At 43.3% G+C, this 20,093-nt stretch overlaps 1 protein-coding gene across 1 annotated transcript; it reads left to right on the forward strand.

Annotated features, from left to right (window-relative positions):
- Positions 1-11,106: 11,106 nt before the first annotated feature.
- On the forward strand, positions 11,107-18,146 carry LOC136494323 (protein transport protein SEC24 A-like). The gene is made up of 12 exons (XM_066490489.1): positions 11,107-12,390; positions 12,475-12,613; positions 14,179-14,369; positions 14,462-14,569; positions 14,700-14,903; positions 15,045-15,276; positions 15,367-15,516; positions 15,603-15,759; positions 16,200-16,327; positions 16,421-16,743; positions 17,116-17,301; positions 17,502-18,146. Exons 1-12 carry the CDS (start codon positions 11,434-11,436, stop codon positions 17,727-17,729), a joined length of 3,003 nt encoding a protein of 1,000 aa, XP_066346586.1. The 5' UTR covers positions 11,107-11,433; the 3' UTR covers positions 17,730-18,146.
- Positions 18,147-20,093: the final 1,947 nt, after the last annotated feature.

Genomic DNA, 20,093 nt, shown 5'->3' on the forward strand with positions numbered 1-20,093 from the left:
GTATTGTTGTTTTGCTGGCTAGCTACAAGAGACAAGAAGTCCATGACCATTAATTAAAACACTTAGAAATTCCTTGGAATACAGACCTAGTTTTTGCTCGGTGTCAGATCACAGAGGCTTCGTGTTTCTGCACTGGAGGTTCTACGGCACGAGGCTCCTCGACCTAGCACTGGAGGCTCTGCGCCCTGATGGTTTCGCAAGGGTTTGGGTAAAATCAAAAATGATTTTCATCTTTCCCTTTTTACCCCTCCTAGTAACTATCCTAAGTTACTGGGCTTCTCATTCACCGCACCGCACCCCTCGTTCACTCTCGCTCTCTCTCACAAGCGCTCACCTTTGCTGTCATGTTGTGTGGGCGTTTGTGGTGGTGGTGTCAGAGGTCGGGACTTAGGGAGAGTCTATGGAGGAGGAAGAAGAAGCCATCTTTTCCATCTTTTGAAAGTGCAGTCGTCGCTAGCCAAAATCCTTGGCTCCCTAGCTATGCCCGCAGTAGAGGAGCAGTCCTTGAGGTCATTTGTGATCATCATCGTCCTAAACCCCTTCGATTTCTCACATCCAAGGGGAAACCCTAATTCCACCATGGATTCAATTTGGGTTATCTTTTTGATCGATTTCTTGCATAGACAAAGTTGTTCTAGTTCCTTAGTGTTGGATTTGATAGTTCATTGTGCTAGATTTGAGTTGATAGTTGAATCAAATTAAGGGCTCATCTACCAGAATGCATAGGCTCTAGGTATCTACGCGGAGGCTCTGGACCTCAGAGGCTACGCGTCTGAGCGTGGAGGCTCTACGATCTAGATAAACTAAGTGCCTTGATTTGCTTCAAAACTCAACTCAAACCTACTATGATGTTGCTATTATATTTAAGCATTGTTTCTTATTTTCTCTACATGTTCTTTTCGTTAGATGGAAGGTGATCCGGGTCAAAGAAATGAGAAGAGGTTGAAGCGCTCTAATGATCCTATCGACCACCAGATCAGAGGGATAGATGTTCGAGAGCTTGCTGGTGGTGGTGAAGATGTTGGTCAAGGCAGTGGGCAGTAGGGCAAAGGTCGAGGCAGCCGAAAAGCTCAACCTAGAATGGGTAGTGTAGTGATGCTGGTCATGGCAGTGCTAGCCATGGTGCTAGGTGCTACTGGACATGAAGAAGGACCTACCGATGATGGAAGAACAGAAGGGAAGACCATACCTGCAATTGGTGCACCAGACCCACCCCCTTGGTTCTTAGAGTTTGATCAGTCCTATATGGTTCAGCATTAGGGTGCTCTAGTGAGGAGAGAGCCAGTGATCTATGATCATGGAGTCCAAAGGCAGCACAATAACTATCACAACTTGGGAGTGCAAGTCAAGAGAGCTAGGGCCATAAATCCCTATGCTTGGCTGAATGATAGAGGGATTGATTATATGTTTTGGTTGCTATTTCAGCTTGACTTCTATAAGATAGTGATTCTTACCAAGGAGAAGAAGATTGTTCAGATGAAATACATAGATTAGGATCATATTGAGAGCATGAACACTCTAGACTCTAGGAGAGTCATTGAGGCAATGACTAAGCATGGGCTGAAAGATATCATGGGTTTCTAATATGATTGGAACTGAGAGATTTTGGCTCAGTTTCATGCCACCTTGTTTCATGATGTGGCAAATGAAACCTTCCACTGGATGACAGAAGGTGTTCACTACAAGGTTGACTTCACCGCTTTTGCTCGGTTGCTTGGGTTTGCTAGTGGTGACTAGGTATGCTGACAGCATCCAGACATAGCCTAGTCCTAAAGCTAGAGAACATTGTCTTTGCATATGAGAGGAGGGACTTAGCGGATGGTAGGACAGTGGTTTTGAAGTCGTTCTATTATGACATGTACAACTTCTTCAGAGAGACTATCAACCCTAAAAGTAGGTGACTCCACTTCATTGAGGAAGTATGCCAAGAACTTGCTTGCTAGGATGGCTCTAGGTAGTGATGCTTTCTCTATTAGTAGATTCATTTGGACTGAGTTGAGCACCTCACTAGATGATGCTAGGAATGACCTTCCCTATGCTCCTTACAAAATGTACATCATTGAGAGGGTGTCAGGCATCGAGTTTAAGAAGGATGTGGAGCACAAGCCATACAAGTTGCCTTAGTGGTAGCACACAGGCTAGGGAGGCACTGGTCGGGGCTGCTGGCATGTTAGCTACAGTAGGGGCTACACCCACAGAGAGACCTAGCAACAGGCCTTCCTCTTCTCACCATAGATCCTAGGGGGAGTAAGCTCAAGGAGTTGCTCAAGAACATATTTTGCATGTGTCAATATGTTGTGGATGTCGCTTATGAGGGAAGAAAGGACATCAATGACATGAAGAGGCAGTTGGGACTTGAGGTTAGAGAGATTCCACCATCGCCAGTGTTTCCACCCTATGAGGACACTAGTGAGGATGAGGAAGAGATGGAGTATCCTCATGATCAAGAGACGCTTGGTGAGGATGAACATCCTTAGACGTGAGAGAGGGCAGTTCAGGTCACAGAGGCACACGATGACTACTCACCAAGCCGGTAGGGCTATTGTGAGTGATAGTGATGAGGAGTCCTAGTGAGAGGACTATTTTGGGCAATAGGCAGCAGACCAACCCCGCAGATGATGATGACAGTGACATTGGTAGTGACTAGAGTAGGGAGCAGTGAGACGACCATGCCTTACCTCTCTTGTTCTTTCCCTTTTTGGCATCTATTGACAAAGGGGGAGGGAGGCAAGATTGAGATGTTTCTTTTGTCGTCGTCGTCTTTCATCATGGTGGTAGTAGTAGTAGGACGTTGTGAGTTGTGAGAGTTGAGGTCATTTTTGAACTCTCTTTCTATCTTAGTGGTCTGTGATATTACTTTGTATCGCCTTTGTGTGGTGATTGGTGGTCATGGACATAGATATGTGAACTTTTATGTGTAATGGAATGCTAGAACTATGGTAGAACTTCTTTATATTCATATGTTACTAGCATGTTAGATCTGTGTGGTGTCTGTTTATATATATGTGATGCTTTCTATTCTATTAAAATATTCTAAGTGTGCAAAACACGGAGGCTCCATGCCCTGGCCCGGAGGCTTCATGTCCCGGAGGCTCTACGCTCTACAGACCTAGGATATTTTCTTTTGTGCATAAACTGTCATATGCATCATAGATTATTATTTAACACACTTATTTTGCACCCCATGATGGAATGAATACAATGTATCTTTCACACTTGCTCTTAATATATGCAAAGTATGTCTTGATGGGACATTTTTATAATTCCAAACAAATCTTGCATATATTAAGGGGGGCCTTGTATTCATGCTATCAAAAGCTCAATCTTTCTATTAAATATAAGCTTTAATTATGTTGTCAACATTTACCAAAAAGGGAGAAGATTGTAAGTGCAATCAAGCTCTAAGTGGGTTTTGGATGATGTTGACCACATAATTAAAGGACTACTGGCTTTGACAAGTGTTTGACATCATATCTTTAATCATGGATGCAAAGAAACAAAGGAGGACACCCCAACTCGAATAGGATGGCTTGCAACGACTCCAAGAGCTAGTTTAATTCATTTTATATTTTGAAATTGAGTCATAGGACAAGACGTACTATCAAGGGGGAAACTAATAGTGTGCTGGGTGGAACCAAGTGCTCAAAACTCCATCTACATCTCAAATAATCCTAGCCACAAAAAGCCAGCCGAGCTGAATTACTATCTGCTCTGACCCGAGTGGAACCTTCGCGCTCTGGCATGGAACCTTCGCTCCTAGACGGGGAACCTCCGGGGTCTATCAGACCCAACCATTTTGTGGGTGACAGTGGGTGGTATTTATACCATACCACTTCGCCCCTAATGGTCATCTTCTTCATTCCTTCATTCCTAACGAACAGAAGCGCTCTCTCTCCCAAGCTTGGTGCTCCAAACTCCTTTGCTCAAATCTTTGTGATTCCTTGAGGGATTTGGCTCTAGAGAGTGTGAGAAAGCTCGAGAAGATCATTCTTCTCTATTCTTGTGCACTTGGTGAAGTCCTAGCCGCTTGGTGTGTTCATTACTCTTGGACCTTGACTCCTAGACGGCTAGTGGTCGCCCGGTAGCTCCCAATCTGCTGTGGTTGAGCATCGGGATGTTTGTATTATCCTTTGTGACTTAGTGGAACCCTCAACAACATGGATGTAGACTAGCCTTAGTGGTGAGTTGAACCACGAGATAAATCCTCAGTGTCCACTATGATTGCTGTTGTTGTTGCTATTACTTATGATTTGAATTGATTTTTAGGGTTTGCATCCGATCTTCGAATCCCTCAGCCTCTAGGTGCAACCAACTATTTGGATAGCTCAACACACTTCCCAGGAAGGCTGGTATTACATTCAATCTATTTTTCATTCATTAAATTCCATAGTAGAATGATTTCTTACTCTGATCCTGGAGGTTCCACGCTTAGCTACGGAACCTCCGCACCCCGGAACCTCCACGCTCAGGCCCAGAGGTTTCACGTTCTGACTAGTTTCATGAAGTTGATTAAATTTTAGAAAAAGGCCTATTCACCCCCCCCCCTCTAGGCCACTTGCCAGATTCTTTCACAAGCAAGGTTACAAGTTTCATAAAACAACAAGAACTAGTTTTGCCTAGAAACCTAGCCCACCTAAGCAAGGATAACCTTGCCCACTAGGCGAGCCGAATCGGTTCTTCTAGATGGGCAAGATTTTTTATCGCATGTTCCTCCTTCCTCGTCCTCTTGGCTTCTGCTTCGATGTGTTGCTCTTGCAATCAATTTGGAGCTAGAGTTTGTGCCACAGTCATCGAGTCGGGGCAGCTGCCTTGCTGCTAGTAGTGTTCTTCCCCTAATTTGTGATGCCATCATCGGGGATGGCAAACTTGGAGTGGTGCGTGGCAAAGCCATTGGTGCCTACCTACCTAGGACCATTGTGCAACGGGCCATGGACTATGCTTGCAGGTTGGAGGTGGGCTATGACTCAATCCAGCCATGGAGCCATGCTTCCGGTAGGATACGGTATGCTAGTGCACACCTGTGGGGGGTATGACCCTGGATACCCACGGAAGATCACATGGGCTTGCGCCCCTAGGGGTGGCCTAGCCCACAAGACAAAGCCTTGTGGGGCATGACTCTACTCGGCACCTCCCGCAAGATACTAGGAAGATATCCTAAAGATACCACAAGATCTATTAGGACATATATGATCCCATGATTCCTGTAATCTGTTATTACTTTCTGGTTATCTCCTAGATCTAACTGACTTGTAACCCTGCCCCCCGGACTATATAAGGCGGGCAGGGACCCCCTCCAAACTCACGCAATATCATACAATAGCTAATACAAACCAATAGACCATAGGAGTAGGGTATTACGTCATATTGATGGCCTAAACCTATCTAACTCATATGTCTCTGTTGCCTTTTTGTTCTTGATCACACGCTTCTCTGTCGATCAATCTACCTTCATGGGATACCCCTCGAAGGACTGTCGATGATATTTTGTCGACAGTTAGGCGTGCCAGGTAGGGGTATGTGTGCTGTTTCCATGTCGAACAAGATGGTATGTTCTGCAAGCTCTTCGTCTCTCCCATAGCCCTGGCCAAATCTTCATGGTTCGGATCGATATCGTGGATCATCAATGCTGACGGAGTCAAAGAGCTCATTGAGCCAGTGTAGATCAATGCTACGCCGATCACCCCAACACCTACGACTACAGATCTGATCTTGGAACCTGCTTCTGAGGTTGTCTTCGCTGACAATTCGCCGCCCACTCCCCTGCTACCATAGGAGGTGAATCAACATCGACGATTTGATCACATCCATCAATCAGGTTGGCCAGAAGATTGCCTCTCCATCGTAGAATTAGCTCTAACCACTCTAGTTCAGCACTGACCACGCTCCGATCTAGATCTATCGGAGGCTACATGGGAAACTCCAAGGGTTACGGACCCTACCCTTTGGGCTCACCAACGTCGCTGCCACTTGTCAAGATGCCCTACTGGGGCAAATTCGCCTGACCAGATTGGAGATGTCTATCCTCTCGCTGACCGGATTTTGTTGACAGTTGGCGCCAACCGTGGAGCTCGTGTGCACTGATCCCTGGTGAACTAGATGGCGTAACTCAAGATCAACATCCTTCGGGACAACTCGGCGGATCACATCGATATCCTTCGACAACCACTGCGCATGTCTTCGTATGCGGATTGACACCGCCAAGCTTCGACTACATCCATCCTACTCCAACATGAGATTAAGTTCGTTCTAGCCATCAAGCGAGCTGCCCGCGTCACCTGACCAAATAATGTCATACGCTACCGACCAGATATTCTGTCTAAAGCTAAGTCACGCTTTAATATTTTTCTAAATATTCTCCGATCTTCGTATATCGCCATAATGTTTCTCTGGGCTATTTTCTTCCATGTTTGCTCTCCAAATGATTTTCTAAACCCCCTGAACAGTCATGTTGATGCTCAGATGTCCTTAGAGATGGCCCTGTCTCTAGCTCCTCCCTACACGTGCACGAGCATCTACCCTCTACGTTATGGGTGGTCAAGTAGCGGCTCCTTAGCGACACTTTGTTCTTCCTACACACACATGGGCTCCACGCTCTGTGTTATGGTTAACAGGCTAGCTAGGGCTGGAGACTCAGCTACACACTAACTGGTCAGGCGGTTTGTATTAAATATAAATACATCTTCACACCAACTGATCACCAAGCTATATACGCTATTTCATCGCCATTACTGATTTTTCTCTAGAGTTCATATATTTTTACATCATGTACTACCCGTTCTGCATATTTGTATTGCAGGATCATCGTTCAAGTGATTAGACCACCTGGTGCTCGAACTTCTCCATCGATCAACTGGTCAGACCACTAGGTTCATGGACTTCAATGCCGACCAGTTGATCGAACTGTTCACTGGTCGGTTCTACTCAATGCTCACTTCACCGCCGACTAGTTGACTAGACTATTCGTCACTCATGCTTCATCACCAGCTATGCCAGGGGCTCCTTAGTGTTCGGACATTGTCAGATACACCAGGGACTCCTCGGTGCTCGGACATCGCCAGCTATGTCGGTTACTCCTCGACGCTCGGATTCTTCATGCTCGGGGACTAAGTGGGCACACTTCACCCCACTTACATTGCTAGCTATGCCGGAGACTCCTCGGTGCTCGGACATCGCCAGCTACATCGGGGACTCCTCGGTGCTCGGACATCGCTAGCTACGCCGAGGGCTCCTCAGTGCTCAGAACATCGCCAGCTACATCGGGGACTCCTCGGTGTTCGGACATCGCCAGCTATGCCGGGGGCTCCTTGGTGCTTGGACATCACCAGCTACACTAGAGACTCCTCGGTGCTCAAACATCGCTAGCTACGTCGAGAACTCCTCGGCGCTCGGACATCGGCAACTATGCTGGGAAGTACTCGGTGCTCGGACATCACCAGCTATGCCGGGGACTCCTTGGGGCTCAGACATTGCCAACAACATCGGGGACTTAGTGCTCGAACATTGCCAGCTATGCTAGGGACTCCTCAGCGCTTGGACATCGCTAGCTACACCGAGAACTCCTCGGTGCTCGGACATCGCCAGCTACGCTGGGAACTCCTCAGTGCTTGGACATCACCAGCTATGCCGAGGACTCCTCGGCGCTTGGACATCGCCAGCTACGCCAAGGACTCCTCGGTGCTCGGACATCACCAGCTACACCGGGTACTCCTTGATGCTCGGACATCACCAGCTACACCAGGGGCTCCTCGGTGCTCAGACATCGCTAGATACATCGAGGACTCCTCGGTGCTCGAAGATCACCAGCTACACCGAGGACTCCTCGGTGCTCGGATTCTTCGTGCAAGCATCGCCAGCTAAGCTAAGGACTCCCTTGGTGGTCAGATCTTGCTATGTCTCATCGGTGTGCTATCAAGTTGCTCTATGTTGTTCGTATTAGGGTGCTGATTTTGGGCAGCATGTCTAGGGGTCTTGATATGCGCATGTCAGATGACGTCAGCAAACTTTTTCCTATTGACTGTTGTTTCTAACCCTGGCACCACGTGACCACGTCACCTACTGTCAGGCACGAGGACTAAGTGGGCACACTTCACCTTGCGGTGAATGTGCTTTTTCTCATTTCAGAGCTATGCTCGGGGACTGGTTGCCTGCTTCGGCTGGTCTTCTACTCTTCTTCTACTTTGGACCCTGGCACCATATGGCTACATCATCTACTGTCAGGCTCGGGGACTAAGTGGGCATATTTCACCTCATGGTGAATGTGTTTGCTTTATTCTAGAAGACTCTGTGCCTCTTGAAGCAGAATAAGACTTTCTCCTTTTCTCGTGGTTGGACTCTAAGTGGGCACACTTGGTCTACTACGAAGAAATTTTTGTTTCTGAACTTGAGCTCCTTACACCCTTATGGCAAGCCGTACTTGGGTTATGCTGCTAGGCAACTGTTCACGCTGCTCAACAACTGCTCACAATTGCTTGGCAATCTCATCATGGTGGTCGAACCATAAGTTTGACTGCTCGGCTTCGTTCGCACCTACTCGGATAAGCTCAAGATGGCGTTGCACAACGAGTACAAGGCGCTCGGGGACTAGCTGTGGGGGGTATGACCCCGGATACCCATGGCAGACCACATGGGCTACACCCCTAGGGGCGGTCCAGCCCACAAAACAAAGCCTTGCAGGGATACGACTCTGCTCGGCGCCTCCCGTAAGATACCGGGAAGATATTCTAAAGATACCACGAGATCTGTTAGGATATGTATGATCCCATGATTCTGTAATCTGTTATTACTTTTTGGTTATCTTCCATATCTAACCGACTTATAACCCTGCCCCCAGACTATATAAGACGGGCAGGGATCCCCTCCAAACTCACGCAATATCATACGATAGCTAATACAAACCAACAGACCATAGGAGTAGGGTATTACATCATACTAACGGCATGAACCTGTCTAACTCGTGTGTCTCTGTTGCCTTCTTGTTCTTGATCACACGCTTCTCTACCGATCAATCTACCTTCGTGGGATACCCCTCAGAGGACTGTCGACGATATTTTGTCGACAACACCCCTTTGCCTTCAACACCTACTGGTGTGTGGATGCCAGCACCAACACCAACTTCACCCTTTGCAGTGCACTGTATAGCTAATGAAGTTGATATTGCAACTTTTACACACAAAATAAGACATTTACTTAGACACTTATAAATCTAAAACAAGCATGCTACTCCATATGTTTTATAGGGAACTATGACTTGATCATTTTTCTAGGATTATTAAAAGGGATGTGCCTAATTAAAAGCATGGTGCATAGTTGAGGTGAGGCTCCACCATTGAACATTTTTAGGTGCCTTTTGCACTAGAGTAGCTATGTGGCCTATTTCTCATGGAACATAACAATATCTTGATGATCCTCTTTCATGAATTTGTTTGAACTTTTGTTCACATTCCAAAAATAAAATTTGTTTACTTATTTGTTTAGACTCTATTGTATACGTAATAACCCACTTAGGCCCCCTTTGGAACACATGATAAGAAAAATGTAGGAATAGGAAAAATGTAGGAATTGATATGTTTTGTTCCTATAATCTAATCCTATAGGATTCAAAAGCACATGAAAATAGATGAGAAGCTCTTTGGTGACACCATAGGAAAACCAAAGGATTTGTTTTGCAGGAATGTCAAGGTTAAAAAATAACACCAAGTGCATACTTTGCATATCCTTCCTCTCTTTGATAGGGTAGAACAAGCCATAATAGATCATTAGTTGCTAGCATCAACATTCAACTTCTCGTACTTCGTGCGTAGGAATTTTTCCGAGAACTCTAGGTGGATGTTACAAATCCTATGGAATCAACACACGAAGGAATGAAATCCTATGGAATAGTAGTTGTGCTTCTTGTTAGCCAAACCATAGGATAGGAAACTTTTCATTGTCCACAGTATTCCTCCAAATTCCTTTGAAAATCCTATAATCCAAAGGAGCCCTTATTGGACTCCATGTATTCCTATTTCTTGTCACCAAAGACCAAATGATAGAATTAGTATCTTACACAATGCTACGATATTGCACACCATTTATAGTGGATTATACAAATGTTTTGGCTTGGTTTACCACTCCATCTCTAGCATTGTTACCCTCAACTAGCCACTCTCTTCCTCCTGATGCTACTATCTCTAGCACGAGACACAAAAATGTGTCGCATCCACAAAGGGTTATTTGGATCGAAGGGAGAAAAAAAAATTGAAGGAATTGTATTATGTTTGAAATTCATGATCATGAACCTACGGCAAGAAACGTGGAGTTAGTAGTTTGCAGCTTTGATGGTGAACTCTTCCTATATGTAAAAGGATTAAGAAGTCAGACACGCAAGCATAACATTATCGAGTTGAAGTTGAAACTAGCATGCTAAGACTAAAGGATATAAAACATGATATAGACTACGATTAACCACACCCAAAAATTAATACCTATTAAACAGGCAACCAACAAAGCAGACAAAACACATCGATTGTATAGCCAGTCGAATAAGATGAGTCAGTTACATTATAAGGATCTAGATCTCAATAAGTTAACCGACATCGACCATAGAGAAAAAAAAATTGTACAATAATAAATACCTCAAAGGACTAAATACATTCAAGCTATATGTGACATAAGTTCGTTTATTACTCTCTCATTCTCTTTTATAAGACATGGCTTAATATGACATGATCTTCTAAATTATACTTTGACCTTCTGTTTATTTTATTTTATATTTTTATATAAACTTATGATAATTAGATAGTAGATTTAATTACAAATCTAACCCTATCAAGATTATGTTATAATAATTAAAAATTGTTAGTTAAATTATTGATCAAAGATTTTAAAGTTTGAATCTTAATACTGTGAGAATTGAGGTACTAGTTGGCAAGTTACCCTTCTAAGAGGTATAGGATAATAAACGACAAAATCCGTGAAAATTGTGTCCTGATTTAGTGCGCTGGCTGCGTGTGGGTATGGGGTATGACAAGTACGTACAACATTCACGGACTCAAATTAAATAATTTGATTTAAAACAATTTTACGAATTTGATATAAATCTGAATTCAGGACGGGAGGCGACAGCGACATACGAAGCCGGCCTTCTCTCTTCTCCCTCGTCTCGTCTGCTTCTCTTTTGTTCGGTTTTTAACCCTCGCTCGCGTCGCCTCCTCTTCCTCCTCCGCATCCGGCTGCTGCCCCTGAGCCTGCCCCCGCCGCCTCGGCGCCCTGGTCGCCGCCGGAGCGCCGCCTCAACGCCCTGATCCCTGGTACGTCCTCCCCCCGAATCTCACCGCTCCCGCCAGATCCGGCCGCGCCGGCAGGATCCGATCGGGAAACACGCGGATCACGCGCACAGAGAAGCTCCTGTCTCATCTCGCTTCCGCCGCCGCCCGATTCCGCAGGTTCGACGCGATGCAGCCGCCGATGGGGAACGAGAGGCCGCCGCCGCCCGGCCGCCCTGTCTCAGCCTTCGTGCCCGGCGCCGCTGTCCCGCCTCCACCGTTTGCCGCCGGTGGCCCGTTCGCCCGGCCTCTTCAGTCTGGTGCTACGGCGCCCCCTTTTGGGGCTGCGCCACCCGCCGCAATGGGTGGGTTCAGGGGTCCACCGCCGTCACAGGGGGGACCCTTTGGAGCAGGTCCACCGCCTCAGGGCCCTTTCACCACCTCCACACCGCCGTCGCAAGGTCCCTTTGCCTCCGCTCCACCGTCTCAGGGCCTCTTTGCCTCCGCACCACCGTCTCAGGGCCCCTTTGCCACTGCTCCTCCATCTCAGAGTCCCTTTACGTCCCCTCCGCCGTCTCAGGTCCCCTTTGCTGCTGGACCACCGCCGACGGGCCCCTTTGCTGCTACACCAGCACCTTTTCGCCCTCCACCATCGTCCCTTGCGCAGCCGCAATCTCCCACGGGAGGTGCTTTGCCTCCACCACCGACATATGCAAGTCCGACGCAAGGGTATTACACCGGTGCACCACCTGTGAACCCTCAATTCCCGATGTCAAGGCCAGCATTTCAACAACCAGTGCAGACTATGCCTCCTCCAATGGGACCAGCTGCCACGTTTGGTAACCAGGCAGCGTATGCTGGGCCTCCAGTCGGAGGCACACTTCAGAGCTTAGTGGAGGACTTCCAGTCGTTAGCGCTGAGTTCTGCACCTGGGTCACTTGACCCTGGTGTTGATGTAAAACGCCTGCCAAGGCCATTGGATGGTGATGAGGAGCCAGTTAAGCTTATGGAGGCATACCCATTGAATTGCCACCCGAGGTACTTCCGGCTGACAACCTATGTGATCCCTGCATCTCAGTCATTGGTCTCCAGGTGGCATTTGCCTCTTGGAGCTGTGGTACACCCTCTTGCAGAATCACCTGATGGGGTAATGAACTATTAATGTTTTAATTTGTTTCTATTTTCCATTGAATGGGCTCTTTTCTTGACATGCTTCTTTCTCGTCACTCAGGAGGAAGTGCCAGTTATCAACTTTGGGTCCGCCGGCGTCATTCGTTGTCGAAGATGCAGGACGTATATAAATCCTTATGCAACATTTGCAGATTCTGGAAGGAAATGGCGCTGCAATCTTTGCATGTTGCTCAATGACGGTAATTATAGCTATCCCGAACTTCAGCTCAAGTACCAGTCTGTGTTATGGAATGGCTGAAAATGAACTTACTGGTACACAAATGACTATTCATGTCTGATTACTATTGGTTTCAACCAGCCATCATATTATTTCGTAGCAGCAGTAACTATATATGCCATTTTTGTGATAGATGAGAAAGATTGTTTCACTACTTTGAATGACACAGTTTAGATGCAGAAACCACTAAGGACCTTTCCTCAACTTCCTTGCACTATGTTCTTGGTGTAGTGTGATGACTAGCATAGCATACTACTCCATGCCTTCCAAAATTATAAGGCACATAGTTTTCTCTGCCTTTTCAAAATACAATTCTTATATGTTTATATGTTACCTTCTTTTCCCTCACCTATTACCTCCTTGCTGACCTACATACAATCGTTAACTCTTCTCTCTCATATTTCCAATGTGATTAAATGGGCGATGCATGGTTATTTCCTTCTCCCTTTCTCTTGTTTCATCCTTCTTAGTTCTTTCACATACTCTGAAGAAGCCCTATAGTTTGAAAGGAGAGAATATTATGATGTAGGACTGTTTACACAAAAACTGAAATGTAGAATTAGCTGGTGAAATCTTCTAGCCAAGTGGCCATTCTATACAGGATGTGATTTTTTAAGCAGCATCCTATACCAAAGAAGCAACACCTTTTTTACATGAAACATGTGTGAATGAATAGGGTACTTGTCTTTTCTATTTTTGCTTTTTTTGAAAAAAAGTTATATTTGTGATCAACTTTTCGATTGCTATTATTCAGATGGTAACAGCAGTCGTACATTAATACATGCTATGGAAAAATTTCTAGTGATAAAGGACCATTTAGGATTTCTAGTAAAATTAAGATTTGTTTGGTTAATGTTGATGTATAGTGTCTTGAGATTTGGCAGATCAAGAATTGTTAAAGGTCATTCCAGAATTTAATCTTTTTGAACTTATTTATTTCATTAGAAAACTTATTTACCCCTGCAGTCTTTCTAGTACCGAGTCAAATCATTTTTTGTTTGACCAAGTTTATAGAAAAAGTATCAATATTTATGATGCCAAATAAGTGTCGCTAGATTCACCATGAGATATATTTTCATAGTATGCCTATTTTATGCTGTAAGTATTGGTACTCTTTTCTATAAACTTGGTCAAACTTTAGAAAGTTTGACTAGGAATAAAGCTAGAATAGTATCCTTTTCTGGATGGAGGTAGGTAGTACATCATATTATTGATCATATATTTTAGGATGTATTTTGAGACCAAAGGAGCTAGATCAAGCATGCTGTAGTTATAGTATGTCTTCTGTGCAAGTGGTATTTTGCTTTATTGTGTCCTTCATGATTATATACAAGAAAAGAAAGGGTGGATCTTATGAACTAATATTGTAAGTCTGTTGGTCATCAGAGTTAACTATTGTTCATAGAAATAGCACTTGAAGTACAAAAACTCTTCTGTCATACAATCTTCATTCTAGTGCTACATAATTCCCTAGAAACCCTCTCCCATGAACTGCTTTATGAAAACCCGTGCTTTCTTTTATTGCAGTTCCTGGAGAGTACTTTTGTGCGCTTGATGCTAGTGGCAGAAGGTATGATACTGATCAAAGACCTGAACTCTCTAAGGGAACTGTAGAGTTTGTTGCTCCAACAGAATATATGGTGCGGCCACCGATGCCACCTTCCTATTTCTTTCTTATTGATGTGTCAGTATCTGCAGTTCGGAGCGGATTGCTTCAGGTATGGTTTTATCTGCGTTTAAAATTTTTTGATTGTCATCTTTTTATTTTTTCCTTAATGACTCACATTATTACTGCCACTTATTTCTTTAGGTTGTTGCAAAGACCATCAAATCATGCCTCGATGAACTTCCAGGCTTTCCGCGAACACAGATTGGATTCTTAACCTTTGACAGCACCTTGCATTTTCATAACTTCAAGGCATGCTCAACATCTCTCGCATAGTCATTCTTCAACTCAAACTTGCACCTTTTGTTTTGCAATACATGGCAATTTTTGAATGTCGCATTCAATTTGTACTGAAACCACCTGTATGGTCTTCTTGTATCAGTCTTCTTTGTCACAGCCTCAAATGATGGTGGTTGCTGATTTGGATGATGTTTTTCTGCCATTGCCTGATGACCTCTTGGTTAATTTGGTCGACTCAAGACATGTTGTGGAGTCATTTCTTGATAGCTTGCCAAATATGTTTCATGACAATGTAAATGTGGAGTCTGCTCTTGGTCCAGCACTTAAAGCAGCTTTCATGGTTATGGTATGATTCTTATTTCTATTCTATGCATATTATATTCGATGTGAGAATTTTGATTAAAATAAATATTTAATTATTCCTGTATACCATTATCACCTTATTATTTGCACCAAAATTAAGGACATTTATGAAATCCCTTTGTAGAGTCAAATTGGGGGGAAGTTGCTTGTCTTCCAAAGTACTTTGCCCTCTCTTGGTATTGGTCGTTTGAGACTTCGAGGAGATGATGTTCGTGCATATGGAACGGATAAGGAGCATACTCTGAGGGTACCAGAAGATCCCTTCTACAAACAGATGGCTGCTGAATTCACAAAAAATCAGATCGCAGTGGACATATTTTCTTTCAGCGATAAGTACTCTGATATAGCTTCTTTGGGTGAGAATTTGCTGGCAGAATGTTTGAATTGATGTGCATTAGCTTTTTTTTTGCTGTACTCTATTTTTATGCTATATATGAATTTTTTAGGGTCTTTGGCAAAGTATACTGGTGGTCAGGTGTACCATTATCCATCATTCCAGGCACCTACACATGGAGACAAACTTAAACTTGAGCTTAATAGGGACCTTACACGAGAGACTGCCTGGGAATCTGTTATGCGTATCAGATGTGGAAAAGGTTCATCCACAGCTGCATTTATCTTCATTTTCTAATTGTTTTTGGTAGTTTATGATTTGATCTAACTCCCATAACATCTGTTTCAGGAGTACGGTTCACAACCTATCATGGTCATTTCATGCTTCGGTCCACAGACCTGTTAGCCCTTCCAGCTGTTGACTCTGATAAAGCTTTTGCAATGCAACTGTCGCTGGAGGAGACATTAATGACCACCCAGACTGTATACTTCCAAGTGGCATTGCTGCATCCTTTCCTCTCAATCTGATTTTGCACTACTCTTATGATTATATGCATTCTTGCGCATATTCCTTGATTTCAGTGCAAAAAATTGTTGTTATAGATGATATTTTTACATCGGAATATCACTCCTTCAAATTGTCATTAGCAAAAAGCTGTTCAGATAGCAATACATATGGGTCATGGTGTGGCATTTAATGGGAAATATTGTAAAAACAATGTCTGAGTGTTCGCCTAAACAGAAAATGCTAAAGAGTCAGCCGTCCTTGTTTAGTGAAAAAGTGGACTACATGGCCATTTGATCAGGCTAAACATTTGTTTAACACAGTTGGCCACCATGTTGTTTGCATTTTTTTTGGCATATGTACACTTTTTGTCCTTTTCATATTTTGAGAATATTATGCATTCATGTGGTACATGCTTATTTTGTCCTCAACCCCCATTAGATACACATCATCCTCTGGTGAAAGGCGTATCAGGGTCCACACAGCAGCTGCACCTGTGGTCACAGATCTTAGTGAAATGTATTGTCAAGCAGATACTGGTGCCATTGTGTCATTGTTGGGTAGAATTGGTTAGTAATATATGGATGCCCTTCCTCTTTTGTAAATGTCGATATACATGTTATATGGTTATTACACAGTTTACTGATTATCACAACCTGCAGCGGTTGAAAATTCACTGTCTGATAAGCTGGACAGTGTCCGGCAGCAGTTACAGTTAAAGCTCGTCAGAAGTCTGAAGGAATACCGCAATTTATATGTTGTACAACACCGGATAGGCGGGAGACTGATTTTTCCCGAATCTCTAAGGTTTTTGCCATTATACATCCTGGCTATCTGCAAATCTCTTGCTCTCCGTGGAGGTTATGCAGATGTTTCTCTTGATGAACGATGTGCTGCTGGTTTCAGCATGATGATATTGCCTGTAAACAGGCTGCTCAATTTTATCTATCCTTCTCTGTACAGAGTTGATGAAGTATTAACAATGGTATGTTGTTCCTTCCCACTAATCTGACTTAGTTGCTATTAGCCAGTGTTGCTTGTGGATTTGCCGCGCCCCAGCCACCCAAATCAAATTTGACATCAACAAAAAAAAAAATGATTTCCAGTATGTTCACTTTCACAAGATCTGTTTAGTCTGTTGAAATAGTTTCACAAGTCCTCAATTATTATGCTTTTAAAATGAAGTTCTTTTATAGTTTAAAATGTGATAGAGCCAGACATTTTTAGCTTAATTGCACTATGATACATCATTTGGTCAGCTATTTTCCTTGTATGTTTAAGTCTATCCTTTTTGTAGTTTAAGCAAGTTTACCAAACACTAATCAAAAGATTCAAAACTATCTTTTGTGTTTTGCAGGAACCAAATAAGATTGATGCTTCATTGAAGCGATTGCCATTAACATTTCAGTGTTTAGATACTGGAGGTTTGTACCTCCTTGATGATGGCTTCACTTTCTTAGTGTGGTTAGGTAGGATGCTCCCACCTGAACTTGTGAACAACATTCTTGGATTGAGCTTGGCAAACTTCTCTGACCTATCAAAGGTACAACTTTTCCACTCCGTAATAATACTGCTGGCTGCAGATTTTTTACATCTTTGTTGTCTTCAACAGAGTTGTTTTACATTCTTTCATATGCATTATCATTTTTCCCAGTAAATGCTATTGTATGAAAATTTACAGTAAATGTGTAGTGTACCATATTATTTGGGTTTGCATGTGCACTAAACTGGGGTGTGTTGCAGATTCAATTGAGAGAGAGTGACAATGAGTTGTCAAGAAATTTCATGAAAATACTAAGAACCCTGCGGGAGAAGGATCCTTCTTATCACCAGCTATGCCGTGTGGTGCGACAGGGTGAACAACCAAGAGAAGGCTATCTGCTTCTATCTAACCTTGTTGAGGACCAGATGGCTGGAACAAGCAGTTACGTTGATTGGATACTGCAAATTCACCGTCAAACACAAAGCTAATGACGAAGAACCAACAGGAAGTGATGCTTGAAATTTTTGCCTTAGTGTAAACTGCTGCAGAATGTATATTCAGCTGCTGCCAGTTCCAAATCAATCTCAACAACCCCATGGCAGATCGTATTCACAAGCCAGCGGTCCAATATGCCGTCCTGTAAGCAGCATTTGGCTGGCAAAAAAAAGCTTCTTACTGTTAATATTTGTCCTTGTGATTATTTTATTTTTGCAGAGTGAGAATACAGCTGGGGTCGTGTAGTGGCCTGTGATCGCGTTCTTTCCTGATCTGAATCCTAGTGCGGTTAAGTTACTTGGCATTTGGATTATAAAAAGTTCATCGTGTAAACTAATTTTTGGCTATTTTAGTCTGTTTGTAATGGGAGATCTGATTTAATTTAACCGTCATTCCTCGAGAGTTACTTCCGTATGCTTTCGTTATAGACCACAATGGTCCTTTTATGGCTTTATCTGCGGTTTATATAACCAGTAAAACCTGTAGTGTTGCTGATTATTTTCTTTTCTATGTATATTAAATTCTGAAATTAATTTCGAAGATAAATAATCTGTGTAATTTTTATGATTTCAGTCTCACATGAGTTTTATGGTAGCTTTTTCTGAAACGGGAAAAGGGTGTAATAGAAACACATAATGCTCAGTCTACATGACAATAATGTAGCACAATTTTTATGTATGGTTCTATGAATAAGTTTCATGGCAAAGCGAGGAGAAATGAGCAAGCGTCGCGTTGCCGTGTGCTTGCACGCTTCGCGACTTGGCGTCATCCTTCGCGGGAAACGGCTTTCACTTAGAATGTTATGATACTATAAAAGCATATAGTTAATTTTTTTTTCTACTAGGACTTAGAGTCGGCGCCGTCCCTGGTCAGTTGCTCCGTTACCGCTGGCCTCGTCGTCCACTGCCCACACCCGCCGCTCTACCCTAACCTTGACCGGAGGAGTTAGAGCTTGAGCACCTCATTCCTCACTGGGTAGCGTGCTCGTGTGTCGTTATGGGATAACTAAATTTTTTACTAAAAACATATAAATCGCACGATAAGATAATAATAGCTATAAAATTAAATATAGATATTAAAATGACATTTAATCCAAAAAGCAAATTTCGTGAAATTAACATAACTTTTGTACTAAAAACACACAGATCGCACGATAAGATAACAATACTGTAAAATTAAATAGCAACGTTAAAGTAATATTTAATCCAAAAAGCAAAGTTCGTGAAATTAACATTCTCACGGAGAGCACGGCGTCGCAGGCTCACCAACTCTACTGTATAGACCTTTTCGTACGTTGCAACAGGAAAAATAATGTCCTAATAATTTGAGCATGAACGTGTTGTATTGTTAAAAAACGATAATGCGAGCATGGTGTTCAATATTACAAATTGAATATTGTGCATGGCTAAAACTCTCATCGATGGTTTGCAATCATCAAGGTATGCATTTATAGTACTGTATATTTGTGCATATGCACATAAAAGTTCATATCACTATAACAAGATTAATTGATTTCTCAACCTTTTAAAACTAACCATCTCCATGAAATATTAGTTTGCTTCATACAGGACTGGTATACCAAGGTCACCCTTCTTCATATTTTAGATAATAACATAACATGCCTTCAACCATAAGCCCCTAGTATTGAATTATGATCTAGTTTAGTATGCCTTTGCCGCTTTGCCCCGTTCGGCTTACCCCATATCCAGCTTGTTCGGCTTCTTTTTTCAATCCGAACAGTGTTTTTCTCTCACAACATTTCAGCCAGAACAGTGTTTTTCAGCCAAGATTCAGCAAGCCGAACGGGGCCAAGTTCTATTAGTAACTCAATGAGATGTAGGCAATTATTTAATTCCAGGCCGTGTTCGGCTGGCTGGCTGGCTGATTGCCGGCTGGCCAGCCACCTCACAAAATCACTATTCATGTTCTGCCAGAACAGTATTTTTCTCTCACAACAATCAGCCGAAACAGTATTTTTCAGTCCTGCCGAACAGACCCCAATATGAAAGACTTGTAACAAACGGACTATAATTCTAACATACTATAATGAGATTATCATACTTAAGAAGTCACATGTAGTTACATGAGGCAAGCAAAATTTCAATGTAATTCAGATTTTAGAACTCGTGTTGTATATAGAAGAAGGGATAAATAGTGTAGTCAAACAAGAAGCATCTCTTTCTATTTTTTTTATAACTTGAACATTTTCCAGTGACTCTAGAATAGGAGATGATTCCTGCAGACGGCTTCCTAAGCTGCCATGGCCCATGTTCACAGTCAAGTTATATATAGTGGTGCCGTTCGCTGGCCTGGTTCAGACCAGCCAGCCGGCTGCTTCTCCTCTCAAGTTACCGTTC

Source organism: Miscanthus floridulus, chromosome 11, assembly GCF_019320115.1.
Source record: "Miscanthus floridulus cultivar M001 chromosome 11, ASM1932011v1, whole genome shotgun sequence".
NCBI lineage: Eukaryota > Viridiplantae > Streptophyta > Magnoliopsida > Poales > Poaceae > Miscanthus > Miscanthus floridulus.

Coding starts and splice junctions, on each gene's coding strand:
- LOC136494323 (XM_066490489.1), top strand. CDS start 11,434: ATGCAGCCGCCGATGGGGAACGAGAGGCCGCCGCCGCCCGGCCGCCCT. Junction 16,328..16,420: donor GTCATTGTTGGGTAGAATTG/GTTAGTAATATA, acceptor CACAACCTGCAG/CGGTTGAAAATTCACTGTCT. Junction 17,302..17,501: donor ACTTCTCTGACCTATCAAAG/GTACAACTTTTC, acceptor GGTGTGTTGCAG/ATTCAATTGAGAGAGAGTGA.